This window comes from Narcine bancroftii, chromosome 8, assembly GCF_036971445.1.
Source record: "Narcine bancroftii isolate sNarBan1 chromosome 8, sNarBan1.hap1, whole genome shotgun sequence".
NCBI classification, from domain to species: domain Eukaryota; kingdom Metazoa; phylum Chordata; class Chondrichthyes; order Torpediniformes; family Narcinidae; genus Narcine; species Narcine bancroftii.
In genome coordinates, this window is record NC_091476.1 from 21005171 (window position 1) to 21025957 (window position 20787).

General features: G+C 38.3%; 1 protein-coding gene across 5 annotated transcripts in view; it reads right to left on the reverse strand.

Moving 5' to 3' along the window:
- The window catches only part of taf1 (TAF1 RNA polymerase II, TATA box binding protein (TBP)-associated factor), a 107720-nt gene extending 97169 nt beyond the window's left edge, over window positions 1–10551 (reverse strand). For 3 of the 5 annotated variants that reach the window (XM_069893082.1, XM_069893080.1, XM_069893078.1), the window contains exons 1-3: window positions 10311–10547; window positions 2745–2884; window positions 950–1058 (exon numbers count right to left, since the gene is read on the reverse strand). In XM_069893082.1, the coding sequence (XP_069749183.1) occupies window positions 950–1058; window positions 2745–2858 (223 nt within the window). In that variant the 5' untranslated portion in view covers window positions 2859–2884; window positions 10311–10547. Of the gene's footprint in view, window positions 1–949; window positions 1059–2744; window positions 2885–10310 lie in introns of all 5 variants that reach the window. The other 2 variants (XM_069893081.1, XM_069893079.1) reach the window with 2 other exon arrangements.
- Window positions 10552–20787: the final 10236 nt, after the last annotated feature.

Consider the following 20787-nt stretch of genomic DNA (forward strand, 5'->3'; position numbering starts at 1 on the left):
AGATAAGTAGGGACAAGGCTATAACTATTATAAGGAAGATAAAAATGTTACATAGTTAGCCCTCATGAACTGGACTGATAGTCAAGTCAGTGCGAAATAGGACATAAAGTACAAAATTTCAGACAAGCTTCAGTTTGTGGAATTAAGATTAAAAGTTTAAAAGAGAATGCATTGGAGTTGACAAGTCTTTAACTGTCCTTTAAATATAGATAAAGCTAGAAAATCTGAATAGGAAAATTAAAATGCAACCCTCAAGGCTATTCTGTTATTTAGTAATAGACATTCAATCTTGTGACCTCAAGTCCATTTCCTTACAATGCAAAAGTCTACCAAATGCAAACCCTTGACTATACTTAGGTGCACATAGCTTAGGGTTTGAGAATACCATAGATTCACAATCTTAAGAGAGAAAAAAAATCCTCCTCTTTGCTGTTTCTATCTTGAGAGTATACCATAACTCTTGAATCTCCCTGCCATCCCCAAGCCACATTAATTATCTTCCAAGTAACTGGTGATCTCCCCCTCAAAATTATTCATTTCATTGGTGTGGAGGAAAGGAGGTATTAGGAAGAGTAAAAAAAAAATAGAATTTTTAAAAATGTATACATACACCACAGTAACAGACCATTTTGGCCCACGAGTCCATGCCGCTCAATTTACACCCAATTAACTTACATCCCCAGTATATTTTGAAATGTGGGAGGAAATTGGAGCCACCGAGGAAATCCCACGCCGACATGGGGAGAATGTACAAGCTGTTTACAGTGAGGGATTTCAACCCCGGAACTAATCGCTGGCGCCGTAAAGGCGTTGCGCTAACCGCTAACCCAACCACACCACTCTAACAGAAAAGTGGAGCAAAAAGATTACGAACATCAAGCTAATATGAGCAAAAGCTATGAGCAGTAGAGTTCTAAAGATCATTCTTTTACACATATACATCACACACCCTCCGTATTGGTGCTTCCTTCTTCAGAATCTTCTTCATTGGCTGTGATTTCCTTGATGAGGGTCCCGAGGCCTAATGTCCCCAAGCCATCGAGATGCTTCTTTGACTCCTGAGAGCAGATAGTATACACGTTAACCCTCCTTAAATGAATACTTCTCAGTCAGTTACTCACATTGCTATATCAACAAAATGAAACTCTTGTTTTGGATCCACAAAATAGGCAGGAGCAGAAGATATTTTCAAGATGAAAGGAATGATAAAACTCCAAAACTAAATGAACTTTTGATGATTTTAATCTGTTCTCTTCAATTCAATTATAAGTTCACTTCTTTATTTGCAAATGGAAGGAATCAATCTAGCCCAAAAATATATGAAGAATCAAATTAGTCAAGAATGTATCTTAACTCTGGAGCTAGGATGACCTTGATTGATTTCTCTATCAGGACAACAGTACTCCATAACCACAAATTATCCATTTGATTAAACCAGTTACCATCATGAAAGATAAATACAGTAAAACTCCAATAAACTTCCACTACTGGGAATTTGATAGTGTTGAACTTGCAGACTTTTGTTGAACTGTTATTTCAATTAAGATCCATTTTTCTTTCAATATTTTTCCCACATATGGCATAATAGTATAATAAATGTTCTTGTGAACCTTGTGAGTTAAAGGGAGCAGATAATTGACAAGCTCACTAGACCCCACTTCAGCTACAAACCCATTCATGTTCCAAACCATTGGTGTTTTGGACCACAAATCTGGCTCTGGCGACACACCTGCCTCATGTCTACCCCTGCCCTGCCCATTCTTCCAACTCCCAAATCTGACCACACACACTGCAACACCAACTGACATCCCAGACTAATGAGTGAGCCATCTGCTGACCGTTCAGGATTTCCACACAATTGCATGCTGGATTATCAAAGTTTTATTCCACCAATTAAATGAGATGACAGCATGAAAATAAAAATCATTGAGGATTAGTTATAAATACAACTATTTTAATGCAGGTAAAAATCAGAAAACCCAATGCCCAGTTTAGACTAATTCTTTTAAAAAAATTGATCGAAATACCAAAATACAAAGAAATAATATAATCGCATTGAAAAATCTTTAGGAATATGTTTTTAGAAAATATTTTTCACAGATGTAGCAATGACTTTAAATTTTAAATTTAGAGATATAGACATACAGCATGGTAACAGGCCATTTCGGCCCACAAGCCCATGCCACCCAATTTACTCCCATTTAACCTACACCCCTGGTACGTTTTGAACAGTGTGAGGAAGCCAAGGCCCCTGGAGAAAACCCACACAGACATAGGGAGAACGTACAAACTCCTTACAAACAGTGCAGGATTTTAACTCAAGTCCAGTCCCGATCGCTGGCACTGTAAAGGCGTTGCGCTACCTGCTTTGCCAACCGTGCCATTTATGGAACAGAAAATAGAAAGTGAGCTGCAAGGAAAGAGGTTAGGTCAGGAGAGGGAAGTATCAGTAATGAAATTGCAATGTTTCTTGAAACAAAAATGTTATATTTATTGAAGGAGTTCTCAAAAGCATTGGCTTAAAGCAGTTATTAATAATGGCATGGAACAAACTGATATCAAGGAGTGGAATGTGAATGAAGTTTGTGAATTATTAATCTAAACTACTTGCTCATAATAATTCATATACTATTTTGCAGGATTAATTATACAAACAGAAGATGGATTTAATATTAACAACTTCTACCTGTCAATGGATTTATCTTATTGCGCAATTGTACATTCTCCCCTGCTGAAGTGCATACCTTGTCAAGAACACTGTCATCCTCCAATTGTCCATCTTCATTGATATTTCCAAATAGAAACCCGGTGAGAGAAAATGGCTGCTCGTGGTCCTCATCACTGTCTGAATCTGACATTTTCGAAAGGCCAACCAATCTAACCTCTGGGAATAAGAGAGAAGATAAATTCTTCTAAGTGCACCATTTGATCAGCATAATGACTTTCACTCATCTTGAATTATTAATGCGATTTTCATGCTGACAGAGTGCTACTCCTCCTCCCTTGAACACAATATTGTTTTCAACTTCCTCGATCTGAACTGCAAGGAGACAAGCTTTATAGATGAAACATAAATTAGTTTGAACTCATAATTTGCCAATTATTCTTTGTCTTCTTCATGTATCATAAGAGCTATTTTAACTGACCTCTTCCAGAGTAACCTGAAGCAATCAGAACCTGACCCTGACCAAAAGGGAGATTTTGAAACCAAGTTGAAAATCTACTTACTTCAGGTGGCCTATGTGGACAGGAAAAAAATTAAACCAAAACTCAAATTTTCACCTGGTCCAAAACTAGGTGGAGAAAAGTTCAATGTTTGGTTGCTTGCATCCCAATCCACAGAATATTACTCAATTGCCAGATAACACTAAGATAGGTTATATTTTTTCATGAAGAAACAAGACCTGCATGAAAATTCCTAACTGACATTGTCACTTCAATGTCATCTGAAGTAACTGATCTTCCCATGTTTTTCCACACAAAATAAATCTTGCTTCTACCAAGAATTCCTAGAAACAACAAATGATATAGAAAAACCTTGAAAAGTCATGATCAATATTGCATCATTGTTTCATGGTTTGCAGTTCCACAAATATGAAAAATGCAGGTTCCAAATTAAAATTCATCCACCTTTCTCTCCATTATTTTTTCCTGTCGGTAATAGAAAATATATATAATTGTGGATTTCTACCTATACAAGTCAAAAGAACATCCAACTCATCCATAAAATCAGAAATCCAAAGGTGGTGGATAAAACATAGAATTAATAAGGAAAATTTTTAAAAATTCAATACAGTTTTGTATTCATCTTAAAACCAAGTACCTTTATTAAAGCACAAGTGAAGTCTCTGTTACATAATCTCCACTTTTTTCATTTATCTAAGGTTGCATAAAAATTATTTTGAGGAAAGTTGCAATGTTGTTGAGGAAACTAATAGTTCTTACATTGGATGGATCCTTTTTACCAGTTTGGACAAGAATGTTTACTTCTATTTAAGACTCACCTCGTCTTCATATCAAATCAAATACTATTTATTGTTATAAAACAGAAATACAATATTACACAAAATTGCTTTTTTCCTGCCATAAGACAAAGATTCACCATTAGCATTGCACAGTGCCTCTTATAATCAGAGGAGAAGCAAAAAAGAGTCTCTCTTCCTCTCCCCACTCAGTGATCAGATGCTTGTCAGATGCTCTGCAAGGGGCTGGAGACCAGTCTAGCCATCAGTTCCAGTGCCCGTCCCTGTGGTATCATGCAGACCCCCTGCTATTGCTCCAGAGATGAAAGCAAAGGCCAGTCCACCAAAATGTTGGGCTTGAATAAAAAGGAGACATTTGTCTGAAAGTTGGTGTCTATTTGGAGCATTGCATCAAGAACCTAACGACAGCATCAATGCGGTTTCCCCTGTTAAGTCTGGTAAGTGAACGTAATGCCCACAGTGTTGCTTCAACAGCAAGGAGCATCTTTAGCTTGATGTTTTAGTTTGAAATATTGCAAGCTGGTATTAAAATAAGCTGCTGCCTTTTTTTTGTTTACACATATTAACAAAGAAACCTTTATCAATGGACTTGAATTGCAAATCTTATGCAAATAAAGAGGATATAAACGGGTAGTCCTGATTCCGAATTCTGAGCTGCAGCAAAATCCACCTTGACAATTGATTTAGAGGTGAAGAAATTGAAGTTTAATTGATCAGGGTTCCGTCAGGGAAATAGTCAGAGGCGGGATTGCATGCTTCACATCACCATTACCACTGGATTTCTCGCTGATTTATCATTCAATGTGCAAAATTAAATATCAAAACAATATACTTTTGAACAATTAAACTAAACAATTTCTCTATTTCATTCTCACTAAACACAAAGCCATTTGATTATAATCCGAGTGAAGATTTCACTCATTGCATATTTTTTGATAACCAGTTTTAAGTTAAACTTTCAGACCGTTATAATGGACTTGTTGATTCCTTTGATGGGGGTGTTATAACTATCTAAAAACAACGTGATATCCATAAACAAAAAACTGCAGTTATATTAATAGAGCAAGTGCAGTCCTATTGTAATAGACTAAGCATTTAGTGTGAGGCCCGTAGCATATACTACTTTTGCTACTGGGTTATTTTGGGACTGTCCCTGGGTCCACACCAACAGAATTGCTACCGTTACAGCAGCTCATAACTTGCACACCACTGAAAAGTGGGTACAATAACACACATTGCGAACCAACATGCCGAAGTCTCAAGGTGGACAAGACAAAGGAGATGACTGTGGACTTTAGTAGGATGAAAGCTAACCAACCTCCACTGCACATCAATGGCTATCGTGGAATGCCTTGATGTGCATACAGCAGATGACCTATCCTGGACTCACAACACCTCCTCGTTAGTCAGAAAGGCACAACACCAAATGCACTTCCTCAGGAGGTTAAGGAGAGCAAGGCAACCAGCACCCATCTAGACATTTTACAGGAGCATGATTGAGTGTCCTGTCTGGCTGCATCATTGTGTGGTATGGTAGCTGCAAAGCATCAGACCAAAATCAATATAAAGGATCATCAAAATGGTGAAGGAGATCTCCGGGGTCTCCCTTTCCTCTATTTATGACATTCACTGGGAGCATTGTTTAAATAGGGCTCAATGAATCATTACATCCAGCACACAGCATTTCTGACCTTCTATCATTAGGAAAGAGGTACAGGAGCATCAAAATCAGGACTGCCATGCTTGGAAATAGCTTATTCCCACAATGTAAAGTTGCTGAACATTATCCTGAAACAGAGTAAATTATTTCAAAATATTTATATTTTATTCTATATTCATGTATATATGTTATTATTATGTGCTGTCCATTGTATATGTGTGCATACGGTGGTCTGAAGATATGTTGTTTCTTCTGGTAGTACATCTGATGACAATAAACTTGGACTTGAATAATTTAAAAGAGCAGACAGAAGAAAAAAAACACATAAATAGATGGAAAAAAGAATCCAGTAAGCAGATCTCAAATGATAAGCTTCTCTCTTGTCTGTAATTGTGAACTAATTAAGAAAGCATTGAGATTCATCATTGCAGAACATTAAACGTCATAGGAGAGACCATTAAAGCCATGTCATGTTTGGGTTTGGTATCTGAAGCACTCAGTTCAACAACATTAAAAATTGTGAAACAATTCAGAGTAAAATGAAAAGGATAATCTTAGAATTTAAAGGACTGAATTATAGGAAATATTATCTTTGATTCAAGATAAGGATTTGTGAAAAATAATAGAATGTTTTTTTTAAGATTAGACAGTTTGAATTTATTTAAAAATTTCTATTAGGCAACTGTTTGAGTACCAGTCAGACAAAATTTGAAGATGCTGAAATAAAGTACAAAATATTGGAAATATTTTTGATAGGGGAGTGAATGCAACATGATTCAAGTGAAAGGTAGAAGAAGCAACATTTTTTTTAATGGAATGGGTGAAAATTCAAATATTTGGTTCTAATTGGAACTTAAGAAAGCTTCACTTTGCTGGGGTAAAGTTAATACACAAATGTACTGTAGAAAATTCAAAGGAGACACAGTATCCAGAGGACGTAACAGATAAACAGCTTTCTGGTCTGGGGCCTTTGTCAGGTACAAGCAAAAACAGGCAGGTGTCTGAAAAACAAGGAGGAGAGAGGGTAAGGGGCAGGGAGAGGAGCACAAGCTAACAAATAATAGGTGGATACAAGTGCGAGGGGAGATAAAACACTGAAAGTGAGGGGGGTGGGATGCTGGAGGAAAGGAAACAGAGAAAGGGATAGACAAGAGAGGGCTGTTCACGGAAAATGGGGAAGTTGATGTTAATTCCGTCTGGTTGGAGACAACCAAGATGGAAAATGAGGTAAAGTTCTTCCAATTTGCGGGTGGCCTCAGTTTGGCAGTGCATGAGACCATGGACAAACATGTTGGAATGGCAATGATGTGTGGTATTAAAATAGTTGGCCACTAGGCCACGAGTCCAGTCTCCCTGACGTAGAGGAGGCCACAATGGGAGCACCTGATGCAGTAAATTACAACTACTGATTCACAAATGAAGTGTTGTTTGACTTGGAAAGACTGTTTGGGATCCCAAATAGTGGTGAGGGAGGAGGTGTAGCATTTCCTGCAGTCAGAGGGCTAGGTACTGAGGGGGGGCAAATACTGGGAAGGGATGAGTGGATGAGGGAGCAGTCCCTGAGGAAAACGGAGAGGGCAGGGGAGGGGAAGATGTGTCGGGTGGTGGGATCCTGCTGTAGGCAATAGACATTGCAGAGGATGCAGAGTCTGGTTGGGTAGGTAGGTGAGGACAAGGGGAAATCACATCCTTGTGGCCAGTCAATGGCAGCATCGGGGGGAGCTGCATTTTCATAAGAGTACATCACAGATGTTCTGAAATAGAAGAACTCATCCTGGGAGTAGGTGTAATGGAAACAGAGGAATTGAGTGAAAGGCATGGAATCCTTACAGGAGACAAGGTGGAAAGAGGCATGGTTGATGTTTCTTCAATGAAGATGACAAATAACATCATCAGACCATGGTGCTCTATCCTATCTTTGGCTTGGCTTCGCGGACGAAGATTTATGGAGGGGGTAAAAGTCCACGTCAGCTGCAGGCTTGTTTGTGGCTGACAAGTCCGATGCGGGACAGGCAGACACGGTTGCAGCGGCTGCAGGGGAAAATTGGTTGGTTGGGGTTGGGTGTTGGGTTTTTCCTCCTTTGCCTTTTGTCAGTGAGGTGGGCTCTGCGGTCTTCTTCAAAGGAGGTTGCTGCCCGCCAAACTGTGAGGCGCCAAGATGCACGGTTTGAGGCGTTTTCAGCCCACTGGCGGTGGTCAATGTGGCAGGCACCAAGAGATTTCTTTAGGCAGTCCTTGTACCTTTTCTTTGGTGCACCTCTGTCACGGTGGCCAGTGGAGAGCTCGCCATATAACACGATCTTGGGAAGGCGATGGTCCTCCATTCTGGAGACGTGACCCATCCAGCGCAGCTGGATCTTCAGCAGCGTGGACTCGATGCTGTCGACCTCTGCCATCTCGAGTACTTCGACGTTAGGGATGACAGCTCCAAGAAAAGTGCAGAGAACAAAACAAAGGACTCTACATCACCTTTGTTGACCTCACCAAAGCCTTCGACACCGTGAGCAGGAAAGGGCTTTGGCAAATACTAGAGCGCATCGGATGTCCCCCAAAGTTCCTCAACATGATTATCCAACTGCACGAAAACCAACAAGGTCGGGTCAGATACAGCAATGAGCTCTCTGAACCCTTCTCCATTAACAATGGCGTGAAGCAAGGCTGTGTTCTCGCACCAACCCTCTTTTCAATCTTCTTCAGCATGATGCTGAACCAAGCCATGAAAGACCCCAACAATGAAGACGCTGTTTACATCCGGTACCGCACGGATGGCAGTCTCTTCAATCTGAGGCGCCTGCAAGCTCACACCAAGACACAAGAGAAACTTGTCCGTGAACTACTCTTTGCAGACGATGCCGCTTTAGTTGCCCATTCAGAGCCAGCTCTTCAGCGCTTGACGTCCTGCTTTGCGGAAACTGCCAAAATGTTTGGCCTGGAAGTCAGCCTGAAGAAAACTGAGGTCCTCCATCAGCCAGCTCCCCACCATGACTACCAGCCCCCCCACATCTCCATCGGGCACACAAAACTCAAAACGGTCAACCAGTTTACCTATCTCGGCTGCACCATTTCATCAGATGCAAGGATCGACAATGAGATAGACAACAGACTCGCCAAGGCAAATAGCGCCTTTGGAAGACTACACAAAAGAGTCTGGAAAAACAACCAACTGAAAAACCTCACAAAGATAAGCGTATACAGAGCCGTTGTCATACCCACACTCCTGTTCGGCTCCGAATCATGGGTCCTCTACCGGCATCACCTACGGCTCCTAGAACGCTTCCACCAGCGTTGTCTCCGCTCCATCCTCAACATCCATTGGAGCGCTTTCTATCCTATCTAATTTTCAGCTATTTGACATCATCCTTCTCCATTGGTTCCCCAATGTAGAGCTGAGTGGAACTTCATTCCCTGATTACATATTTACCCACTCAGCCACAGACAAGAAATTTCTTGCAATGGCTTCTTTTTCTACCATTTACAATGTCCCTCAAAGATTTGTCCTTCTACCTACACTTTCATCTACGTTACCATTCAGTTAAATCATCTAACAAAACATCAGTTTGCAGTTGCATATGGACAACTTCCACTGTTTTATTCCACATTTTGTTTACAACTTTATCAGATTGCTTCTTAAACATACCAATATTATATCAAATTGAGGCCTGGACAGACGAGAAACAAGTTCCCTCTGAAACTGGGACTCCTTGTCACACTACAGGGAATGCTGTCGTCGGAGAGCAGCAGCAATCATTCACCACCCAGCATGCACTCTGTTCTCGCTGTTGCCACCAGGAAAGAGGTATAGGTGTCACAAGACTCAGCACCACCAGGTTCAGGAACACCTGCTATCTCTCCACCATCATATTTCTCAAAGACAAACTCAGTCTCATTTAAGGACTCTTACTTGTGCACTTTATTGATTTTCTTTTTGTGCTCTTCATTATCTGTTTACAGTTCTTTGTTTGTTTACATGTTTTACCCTATGGACAGTTTACTTTCTGCATGACCAATTAGTGGTCCTTCTGATGCACCAGCAGGAAAAAGGAATCTCAGGGTTGCATGTACTCTAACTTTAAATTTGAAATCTGAAAATCCCTGCAACCTCAAGATCTTATAAATTGAACTTCCAACCCTTTAGCTCACAGTTTCTGTTGTTATTTACCCCATCTCTTTCTCTCAGTAAAAACACGATGCTGGAGAAACTCAGCAGGTCAAACAGTGTACTTTGTGCAGCAAAGTTTCGAGCTAGAGCCCTTCATCAAAGTAAGGTACCTTTTTGAAGGGCTCAAGCCCGAAATGTTGATTATATATCTTTATCTTTGTATATATATATATATATATATATATATATATATATACACACTGTGTTTTTACTTCAACCAGTGTCTGCAGCCTTTCATGTTTTACCTCCTTCTCTCAGACCCAGGCTTGAAGCTGGATCATTAATTTTCCCTGGTGAAATTCTTACCTCCGGTCCATTCCTCTGTTACCTGTCCAGCACAGCTGTCCCAAGTCACTGGCCTCTGACATCTCTTCTGTTAACCAGCTATGCTCAAACATGAGGCCCCATCTAGTCCCCTGCAACCTCAAAGCTGAGCTAGCAAACAACCTGCAGGCCGCACAAGACAAATGCAAGCATTCCATTTCCATCTTGCCGAACGCTCTCTTACCTCACTCTCACGACTCCTTCCCCCAGCACGACCAAAACAGGGCTCACCAACTTCCAGCTGAACAACCACTAACAGCCCAGGAGGAGCGGCGCATCTGCGAGAACAAGGCCGAGGTTCACCAGCGCTGCCCAGAGCCCTGGCCGGTCGCAGCGCCACCCAGAGGCCAAGGGCCGGCAGGGCAGCGCATGGCCCCGTTGGATCACAGCACCGCCCTCAGCCTCGGAGGATCACTTTGCCATCGACATCTCAGCGAGGGATCGGGAGAGTCTCAGCCGGCAGTCGCAGATCGAGACGACCACGTTGAATGGGAGCGTCACAGCGCCGCTCGCAGGGCCGGAGGATCACCAGCACCCAGAGATCTGGAGGATCACATCGCCATCAACAGATGGATAAGGTAAACATCAAGAGAAATGCAAGAACTCCAGATGCTGAAATTGAGCTAAAGATCAATTTATAGTCATGTATACAAGAAAGAGAGACAAAAATCTTTCTTTTGCCTTGTAAAGGCAAACAAAGGCTGAAGGGTTTTGGTCCAAAGTAAAACACAGAAGTCTACAGATACCATGATTGAAGTAAAAACACAATGCTGGAGAAACTCAGCAGGTCAAACAGGTACTTTATAACCATATAACAATTACAGTACGGAAACAGGCCACATTGGCCCTTCTAGTCCGCACCGATTTACGTGAAACTCCACTAGTTCCACCTACCTGCTCCCTTCCCATAACCCTCCAACCCCCCTCACATCCATGATGGGTCAAAGGCCATGAATCTTTTTCATGTAATCAACCCTGATTCAATTGTGTTAAAATTGGAGTTTGATTATTCTGATAGGGCCCATGATGTGGAGGGGAGAGGGAATATGACATTCTCCAAGGAAGCCATCCAAACATAAACCTATTCAAAGAAATGACAGGCATGAAAGTTTTATCTGCTGCCCTCTCCACCACATTTTATTGTGGGTGATACATCAGTATTCTTATTGGGTTTATCTCAGAGGTGGAACTCTTTACTTATTTTGAATTTATAGTTCATTGACAAGCAACGCAATAGTGTGAGAAGTGCCTTCACGTTCACAAAATATGCTCGAGACAAAAGTTGAGAACAAAGAACATTTATTTACATTTACAACATTGCAAGGTTGGGTACTCTCCCCCTACCTCGGGAAAGTACACCGATGGCGGGAAACTTCTTTGTATTTATACATTTTTCATTTCACCTCCCCTTACATTTTTCTTACATTTATCCTTCTTGGATTGGTTTGGCACTTTTCCCTATTCGCCTGACTCTTGACTGACTCCGACTTTCTCCTAACCCGTACTCACACCTCCTTTCCCCACCCCCTATTAAACAAGCTCTTTGTGTGTGTACGTGCATATTTCTTAGATTATGACTTAAGATGAAAGATTAAATCATCGAGGATTGTATTCGCTCGAGTTCAGAAGAATGAGAGGAGATCTTATAGAAACATATAGGATTATGAAGGGTATGGATAGGATAGATGTAGGAAGGTTTTTTGAGCTGGCCGGGGAAACTAAAACGAGAGGACACAGTCTCAAGATTCAGGGAGGTAGATTTAGGACAGAGATGAGGAAAAATAGTTTTTCCCAGAAAGTAGTGGATGTTTGGAATTCTCTAACCAGGGAAGTGGTTGAGGCTGCCTCATTAAACATATTTAAAATTCAGTTAGATAAATTTTTACATGATAGAGGAATTAGGGGATATGGGGAGAAGGCAGGTAGGTGGAGTTAGGTCATAAATTAGATCAGCCATGATCGTATTGAACGGCGGAGCGGGCTCGATGGGCCATTTTTGGCCTACTCCTGTTCCTACTTCCTATGTTCCTAAGTTCCTATGATGTTGTTTGATCTGCTGAGTTGTTCCAGCAGAGTGTGTTTCATCGCCAAGTAAACCCACACTATTATAAAAGAAAGAGAAGCATAAGAGAATCCCTTCAAGGACATTGAGAAGCCTGGGATCTCACCAGCATTTCCAATACAGGCCACCTCATATGCCTCCGAATCCTCATGGCAGGTTGTCCAGTCAATACAAGTTCAAGCCCCCATTTCCAAATTGCACTTCCTCAACCCCTGGTTCAGAATTATCAAATCGTTAGGAAGCAGTTGGCACCTGAGGCTTTTCAGGAGGCCAGCTCACAACCCTGGACCTAATTCCTGATTCCCAGAAGCTGATCTGAAGCCTGGATGATCTTCAACCACCAAGCCCAAGCTGGAGTCCGTAACAGCATTGGCATTTTGCTATGTATACTCCCATGCAGCATCCCAGGGGTGATCGTTGGAAATCTTCCCCATCACAGCATTTCTGGGTAAACCTTGGGCAACAAAGAGGTGCTAAAGGGAAGGAGAGGAATGAACAGTTGCATAAAAGATAAACTGCAGATGCTGGAAAACTGTCACAAAAATAAAAATGCTGAAGAAACTCCAGATTAGCTGGCATTTGTGGAAAGAGAACCCATGAAAAAACAACTTAGGAGAGCTAGAGGGGCCATGAGAAGGCCTTGGAGTTCAAAGTTTAGGGATAACGCCAAGGAATTCTACACGTGAAGAACAAAAGGATGAGTCACGTGAGGATAAGGTCAATCAGGGGGTGATAGGTGATAGTGGGAATGTGTGTAAGGGGGTAGCAGAGGTCTTTAATGAATGTTGTGATTTTGTATTCAACAGAAAAAAAAAAGACCTTGGCAATTGTGAGGATGACTAAAAGTGGGCAGAAATGCTTGAGCATATTGACATTAAGAAAGAGCATGTGTTGGAGGTTTTAAACAGCTTAAACTTAGACTAGTCACCAGGAACAAACGAGATCTACTTCAGGCTATTGTGGGAAGTGAGGGACGAGATTGCCGAGCCTCTGAAAATGATCTTCATGTCGTCATTGGAGACAGGAGAAGTACCAGACGATTAGAAGGTTTCAAATATTGTTCCCCTGTTCAAGAAAGGAAATAGAGATAACCCAGGAAATTATAGATCTGTGAGTCTTATTTCAGTGATGGGTAAACTGTTGGAGAAGATCCTGAGACAGGATTTGCAAGCATTTAGAGAGGCATAATCTGATTTGGAATAGTCGGTATGGCTTTGTCAGGGGAAGGTCATATCTCACAAGACTGATTGAATTCTTTAAGAATGTAACAAAGCACATTGATGAACATAGAGCAGTGTAATATATATATGGATTACAGTCAGGCAAGGCTCATCTACAAATTAAGGAGGCATCAAATACAAGAAGGCCTTGCTTTGTGATGTAGAATTGACTTGCTCAGAGAGTGCTTGTCAATGGTTTGTATTCTGCATGGAGGTTGGTGACCAGTGGTGTTCTTGGACCCCTCCTCTTTGTGATTTTTATAAATGTCCTGGATGATGAAGAAGGGTGGATTAGTAAGTTTGCAAATGAATCAAAGGTTGTGGATAGTTTTCGAGAGAAGCTTTGAATAAATTAACTTGGAAATATAAGTTAGGGGGACTACGTTTACCACATTTTCAAAATTATTATGAGGCAGCCCAATTTAAATTTATTAGTTCATTGATTGATTTGGTACGTCCTCCTAGTTGGGCTAAAATTGAGATGGCAAGTATTTCTGAATTTGAAATACATCAATTTTTGTTTAGGTGGAATATAAATTTGTTACAATGATATAATGTGCCTATACTAAAACATTTAATGAAGTTATGGATAAAGAAAAATAAAATGATAGGCTCTAGGGGTAAATTATTGGTTTTGACTCCATTGTATTAACTTATTTCTTTTTCAATACATAATCAAAGTTTATTGCATTGGAGATTTAAAGGTGTGAAAAATTTGGGAGATTGTTTTAAAGAGGGTAAGTTTTTATCTTTTAATCAGATGAGGGAAGATTTTGGTATTGATAAGAATTCTTTATTTCTTTATTATCAAATTCGATCTTGGTAAAATGTATGTTTGGTAGAGATACGATTTTACCTGAAATGACTAAATTTGAGACTTTTCTTATGAAGCTACCAGAGAAGGGTTATATTTCATTTATGTATCAAATATTACAGGATGGTATGGATAAAAAGGATTGGGATAGATCTAAAATTAAATGGGAAGCGGATATTGGTTTTATTTTTTCTGAAGAGGATTGGTTAGATATCTGTTATGATAGTGTAACTAGATTGATAAATACACATTATGCAATGATTAATTACAACTTTTTACATCAATTATATTTGACACCTGAAAAATTTAAAAAAATATGGTTTTAATGAATCAGATTTGTGTTTTAGATATGATGATACGGTTGGAACTTTTTTTCATGCTGTTTGATTATGTATACATATACAATCTTTTTGGAAAAAAATTCAAACGTTTTTAGAATACCTGTATAAGATTAAAATAGTTTTAGATCCAACAGTATTTTTATTGGGTAGTTTGCAACCTCTGAAAGGTTTGGGATTAGATAAATTCCAGCTTGCTTTTGTATATTTAGCTTTATCCGCAGTGAAAAAATGTATTACTAGTACGTGTAAAGATGCAAATATGCTTGATATTAATAGATGGCATAATGAGATGAAATATTGTTTAATAATGGAAAAAATTACATATGTTTTGCATGATAATTATAATTTTTTTTATTAATGTGGCTGTTATACTCAGAATATTTACATTTCAATTTATATTGATTAGATTTTAATATTTTTTCTTTTTTTATGGTTCTCCTTAGGTTATTTTCTTTTTTTTTCTATATGTATATTAAAAAAATGTTCATGTTTTATTGCTGTATATGCCAAATATTATTTGTTTTTTAATGAATAAATAAAGTTTAAAAAAAAGGTTGTGGATAGTTTAGAAGGATGCCAGAAGTTAGAGATACATTGATATGATGCAGAGCTGGGTTGAGAAGTGGCAGATGGAGTTTAACCCTGAAAAGTATGAAATGGTTCTTTATGGTTTTTCAAATTTGAAGGCAGAATACACCGTTAATTGGAGGTCTCTAAGCAGTGTGGACCAATATAGAGTAAGTACATGGAGGGGACGCAAAAGTTAATTTATTCCACGGATAGTGCACTGCCAGCAATGGAGGTGGAGGCAGATACAATCGGATCTTTTAAGAGACTATTGGAAAGGTACATGGAACTGAGAAAAATAGGTTATGCATTAGGGAAATTGTAGGCAATTGTTAAAGAAAGTAATTATATAATGTTGCAGCTCTATAAAACACTCTTCAATATTGTCTTCAGTTCTCATCACCTCATTACAGGAAGGATTTGGAACCTATGGAGAGGGAGCAGAGGAGATTTGCCAGGATGTATCCTGGATTGGAGAATGTGTCTTTTGAGGCAAGGTTGATAGAGCTAGGGCTTTTCTTGTTGGAGTGGAGAAGGAGGAAAGGTGACTTCAGAGGTCTACAAGATTACATGAGGCATCAATAGGATGGACAGTCAGCACCTTTTATCTCAGGGTGAAACTACCAAACAACAGAGGACATCCGTACAAGGTGAGGGAGGAAGAAAGTTAAGGGCAATTTTTTAAAATAAATGCAGAGTCTTAGGTGCCTGTAATGCACTGCCAGGGGTGGTGGCAAAGGCTGGTGTAATTGAGACATTTGAAAGACTCAGACAGGCACATGGATGCAAGAAAAATAAAGGATTATGAGTGTGAGATAGGGAAAGTTTAGTTTGCGGTCGGTACAACATCGTGGGCCAAAGGGACTGTACTGTGCTGTAGATTTCAATGTTATATGTTCTATTAACATTTCAGATCTTCAGTTATATATTTATTACATTTAGAAGAGAGATTAGAATAGAATTTAGCCAATTGAACTTTGGAATAGTGGGTCTGGTGTACAACATTAAATTGTATTAATGAATCTCTAGCACAAAGAGAGGATGAATGCAATCATATCAGAATAGAATTCTATGTGCTTCAGAAAATGGCTGTTGAAATTCTTGTTCCCATCATTTTATAATTCTGTCCAGGGAACTATCCCTGGAATTTAAAAGTAATTCTTAAAGGCCAAATACCACCACTTTATAATTAGATTAAAAATTATAAATCTTTCCTATCATATGGTTCTCGGTCTTCAAGGAGGTTCAAAATTAAAGAATTTAAAAAGCTTCCAAGAATGCAATATCTTTTTCAAACATTACCTATTTTAATAATTCAAAAATTTCAATTGAACAAATATGTGAGGAAATTCCTCTGGAAAGGTAAAATGTCAAGAGTTTCTATAGAAATTTTAACATGGAAATATGAATTGGGAGGTTTACATCTTCCTCATTTAAAAACTATTATCAAATCGCACAAATGAAATTTCTTACTTTTTTTTAGAGAAGTAACACAGGCATGGGTTAAAATAGAATTGATTAGAATAGGAGGGAGAGAAGCAGAAGAATTCATATACAAATGGGATGCAAAATTGATGGTTGGTGAAAAAGAAACACCATTGTTGAAGCACCTGATTAATATCTGGAATAAAATAAATGATGAAATTGGGGTAAGACGACGTATCTCTGACTCAAAATTCTCTTATATCTTTTTCAATTTTTGGATATTTATTTCATAAGGGGGATTATAAATGTTGAAGATTGTTATGAAAGGGGTCAATTAATATCATTTGAACAATTGAGAAATAAATATGGAATAACCCAAAATACTCTTTTTTTGTTATTTTCAATTGAAAGCATATTTGAAGGACAAGCAAAGACCAACCTTCTTGTTACCTGGTTGTAGTGAAGTAGAAATTCTTATTAGGAGAGGAATTATTAAGTTTACTTCTACAATGTATTCTTTATTACAACTAGAAATTCCTAAATGTGGAGTTCACAAATTTAGACAGGTGGGAACTAGATCTGAATATTGCAATTGATGAGCAAAGATGGGCAGATCTTTGCAGAGATTATATGAATAACACTATTAATGTAAGTTATAGATTGGTTCAGTATTTTATTTTTTATTTACACAAGTTAAGTCTTACACCACAAAAACTGAATAGATTGAAATCAGACATCAGATCAATATTTTAGGTGTGGTGAAGATGTCAGAACTTTTTTTGCATTCAAGTTGGTCTTGTCCCAAAGTAAGACCTTTTTGGGTGGATTTAGGGAATTTTTTGGAACAAGTTATAGGTGTTGTATTTCTGCAAAATCCAGATCTGTTTGAATTAGAAAATATTGAAGGAACAAGACCTAAAATAAAACTGTCAATATATCATTTGGAATTTGTTAAAGTTGCATTAGAGGTGGCAAGGAAATGTATCTCAGTTATTTGGAAATCAGATATGCATTTGGGTATTCAAAGTTGTATTCCCTTGGAAAAAATTACATATAATTTGAGAAATAAATATGCTACGTTTTTATAAATTTGGTGCCTGTATATTCAAATATTAGGTTTAAATTTGTAATGTTGTGCTTCCTGTGTCTTTGGACCTGCAAGAATCTCCTCTGAATTGTATTAAAGTGTTCTGTTTAAACATGTATTAGATGGTATCCCTCTGTGCAATCCTGAGTCTCTCTTTCTTTTATTTTACTGTTATGAGCCCAAAGGACCCCAAAACCCAGCAGCAATAGACATTCACCAAAACAAGTAGTTACTCAAACAAAAGTTCTTTTTAATTATCTTTAAACATGAAAACAGATTCAAACTTTAACTTAACTAACCTAATTTAATCCCCTTCTAATTCTAAGTGCACGTGTATGTAATGTGTGTGTAAATTTTTTTAAAGTTCTTTGGTTCACAGTTCAATCTCACTTCTCCTTCTTCCAAGTTCACTGGTTGCAGGCAATTCTTAGACTGTGCACAGAATTTAACATGTATAAAGTTCACCAGGCTTTGGTGCTCGAAAGGTAAATGTTTACCGCTCAGGAAGGTTCTTTGTAGGTTTGCAGAGAGAGATTTGTTGTTCCAGGATTTCCACAACGGAGGTACCTCCATTAGTCACCTCAAGATCTTGGTGATGAAACTTGCCCCACCAGGGTTCTCCAGATAACCTCTTTCTTTCAGGTTACCACAGAGTTCCTTTCTGTTCCACTTATTCCAAGAGAAACATCAGACAGAGAGCACTTTCAGCCATCCGCCGCTCTCGAGTTTCTGTTTTAGTTCCAACAAACTACTTCTGCTTGTTTCAGCTGTTATTGTCCAGTCTCTCTTTCTCTCTCACTTCCAAAACCCCCTCCTTCTTTAGCAAACAATAGCATTTAGTCTTCTGCTTCCATCTGTTGTTTTTAGGTAAACAAGAACCCAGGATTCTGCGCACTGTCAAAACCCTTGCAAAGAGCTTTACACAGCCAGTGTCTCCAGTCTATTTATTTCATGACATAATTTAAATTAGCACCTACTTGTAAAATGTGCATAGAATATGAATTTTTCAGTATTTCAAATGAGATCTGTTTTAAAGTGTGTGTATGTATGTAACCTACTCTAATTTTACCAATTTATCTCCCAAATGCATCTACAAACATTACATCACATAACTATTGTATCTTGTATATTAATTATTTTGAGGTTGGGTGTTTAGGGGAATATATGCCATCATGTATGTAGTTTCTAGTTTTTTTTTCTTTTTGCAATTTGTATTATATTAATCTTTGATTACCACAGAGATGGAGAAAATTTTAAATAAAATATATATTTTAAAAATTTAAAAAGCTCCTAACCTGTAAATAGTGGGGAAAAAATTATGTCTAGGTATTTTAAATTTGGTGGATAATTGTTCAAAAGAAGCAATATTTTGGTCAGTAAAAATATCTGAAAAGATTGGAAACCTAAATTTAACCACTGATGATAACCGCCATCTTGAACCAAGTGGATCATGAGTGGGATGCTGTCATGGCATGTCTGACTTTGGGAAAAAATTAATGTTCCACGACTTAAATGAATCTTAATTTTGTTTCTTTATGGGGTTTTTTTCTCAATTATTTTTAAAATTTGTAAGATTAACTATTTTCTGGTTTACGACTCCATTGGTTACCTTATTTGTGTTAAGCCAATAGCCTCTGTAGGGTGGGGTTGGATAAGTACAATAGTAGTTTAACTTTTTTTTCATTTTTTTAATGTAACATAGGTTACAATATCATCAGTACTATTCTAGAAGATGTGTTAATATTATATTTTATTCTCATGTACATATGCAACATTTATGTGATGAAACTATTAAAAATATTGAAAGGGAAATTTAAAAACATTTCAGGTCTGTGAAATATTCTGATATTTTTAAACTGCACGATAAAAAACCATTAAAGCACCAATAGAAATCAGTAACTAGGCATTTCACCTGTTTGGATGGCAACTAGTTCACTTTAACCCTCCTCCATCATACATCAGTAGTGCCACAATTGGTGTTATTATCTAGTTGCCCTATGGCTCAGATTCAATCCAGATATCTGATGCTGTCTGAAGGTTGCATGTTCTTCCTATGACTGGGTGGACATTCCCTCCCATTCCCAAAGATGTACTGTGTAGCTAACTGCTCCTCATTAAGCCAGTGGCAAAAGAACAAAATGGGAGTTGATGGACACTTGAAAGAAAATAAATAGCAGTTGCCATGGACTCAAACAGCTTCCTCCTTTGTGCCAATGTGTTGACTAATAGGAATCAAACTGGAAAATCTACATTTTATCTTCCAAAATATTGCTTTAATAAATTACTGGAAATTTTACAAAGGCACAGTAATTAGTATTATTGGCAGCTTGATGTTACAGTATCTTCTCCGCATTTATGCTACAAACAAACGCTTAAATTAAGGATAGCCTTCAGCCAGATGCAGAAGAATATGAGGTCAACTTTGTGAATTTTCTGGTGAACTGGCCAGGATAAAATTTTCCCCATGAGTAAATTCCCCAACGTTTTAAAATGATTCATACATTGAAATATTGATGTTAATAAGGCTAGATTGATAGTTCTCCAAATGACCTTAAGAATGTTGCTTCTTTTAAATTTTTAAAAATTTTTCACACTATGAACCATATAGACCAAAATACACAAACATTTCCCTCTTGAATATACAGTGTCATTTTTTCCCCTTTCCCCCCCTCCCTTCCCTCCCTCCATCCCACCCCCTCCCTACCCACTAAATGTTCAACATATAGAATACATTAAACCCATGAAACAATGTCATCACACAATGAAAATAAACAACAAAAATGGTGTTTTACACACTGGGTCAGTTCATTTCGTCTTCTCATTCTGTCATTTTAGATGGTGGAGGTCCGCGGTAGGACCTCTCGGTTGTGTTCCATGTACGGTTCCCAAATTTGTTTGAATACTGTGATGTTATTTCTTAAATTATATGTTATTTTTTCCAGTGGAATACATTTATTCATTTCTATGTACCATTGCTGTATTCTTCGGCTATCTTCTGATTTCCAGGTTGACATTATACATTTTTTTTGCTACAGCTAAGGCTATCATAATAAATCTTTTTTCTGCTTCATCCAAATCCAGGCCAAGTTCTTTACTTCTTGTATTACTTAGAAGAAAGATCTCTGGATTTTTTGGTATGTTTTTT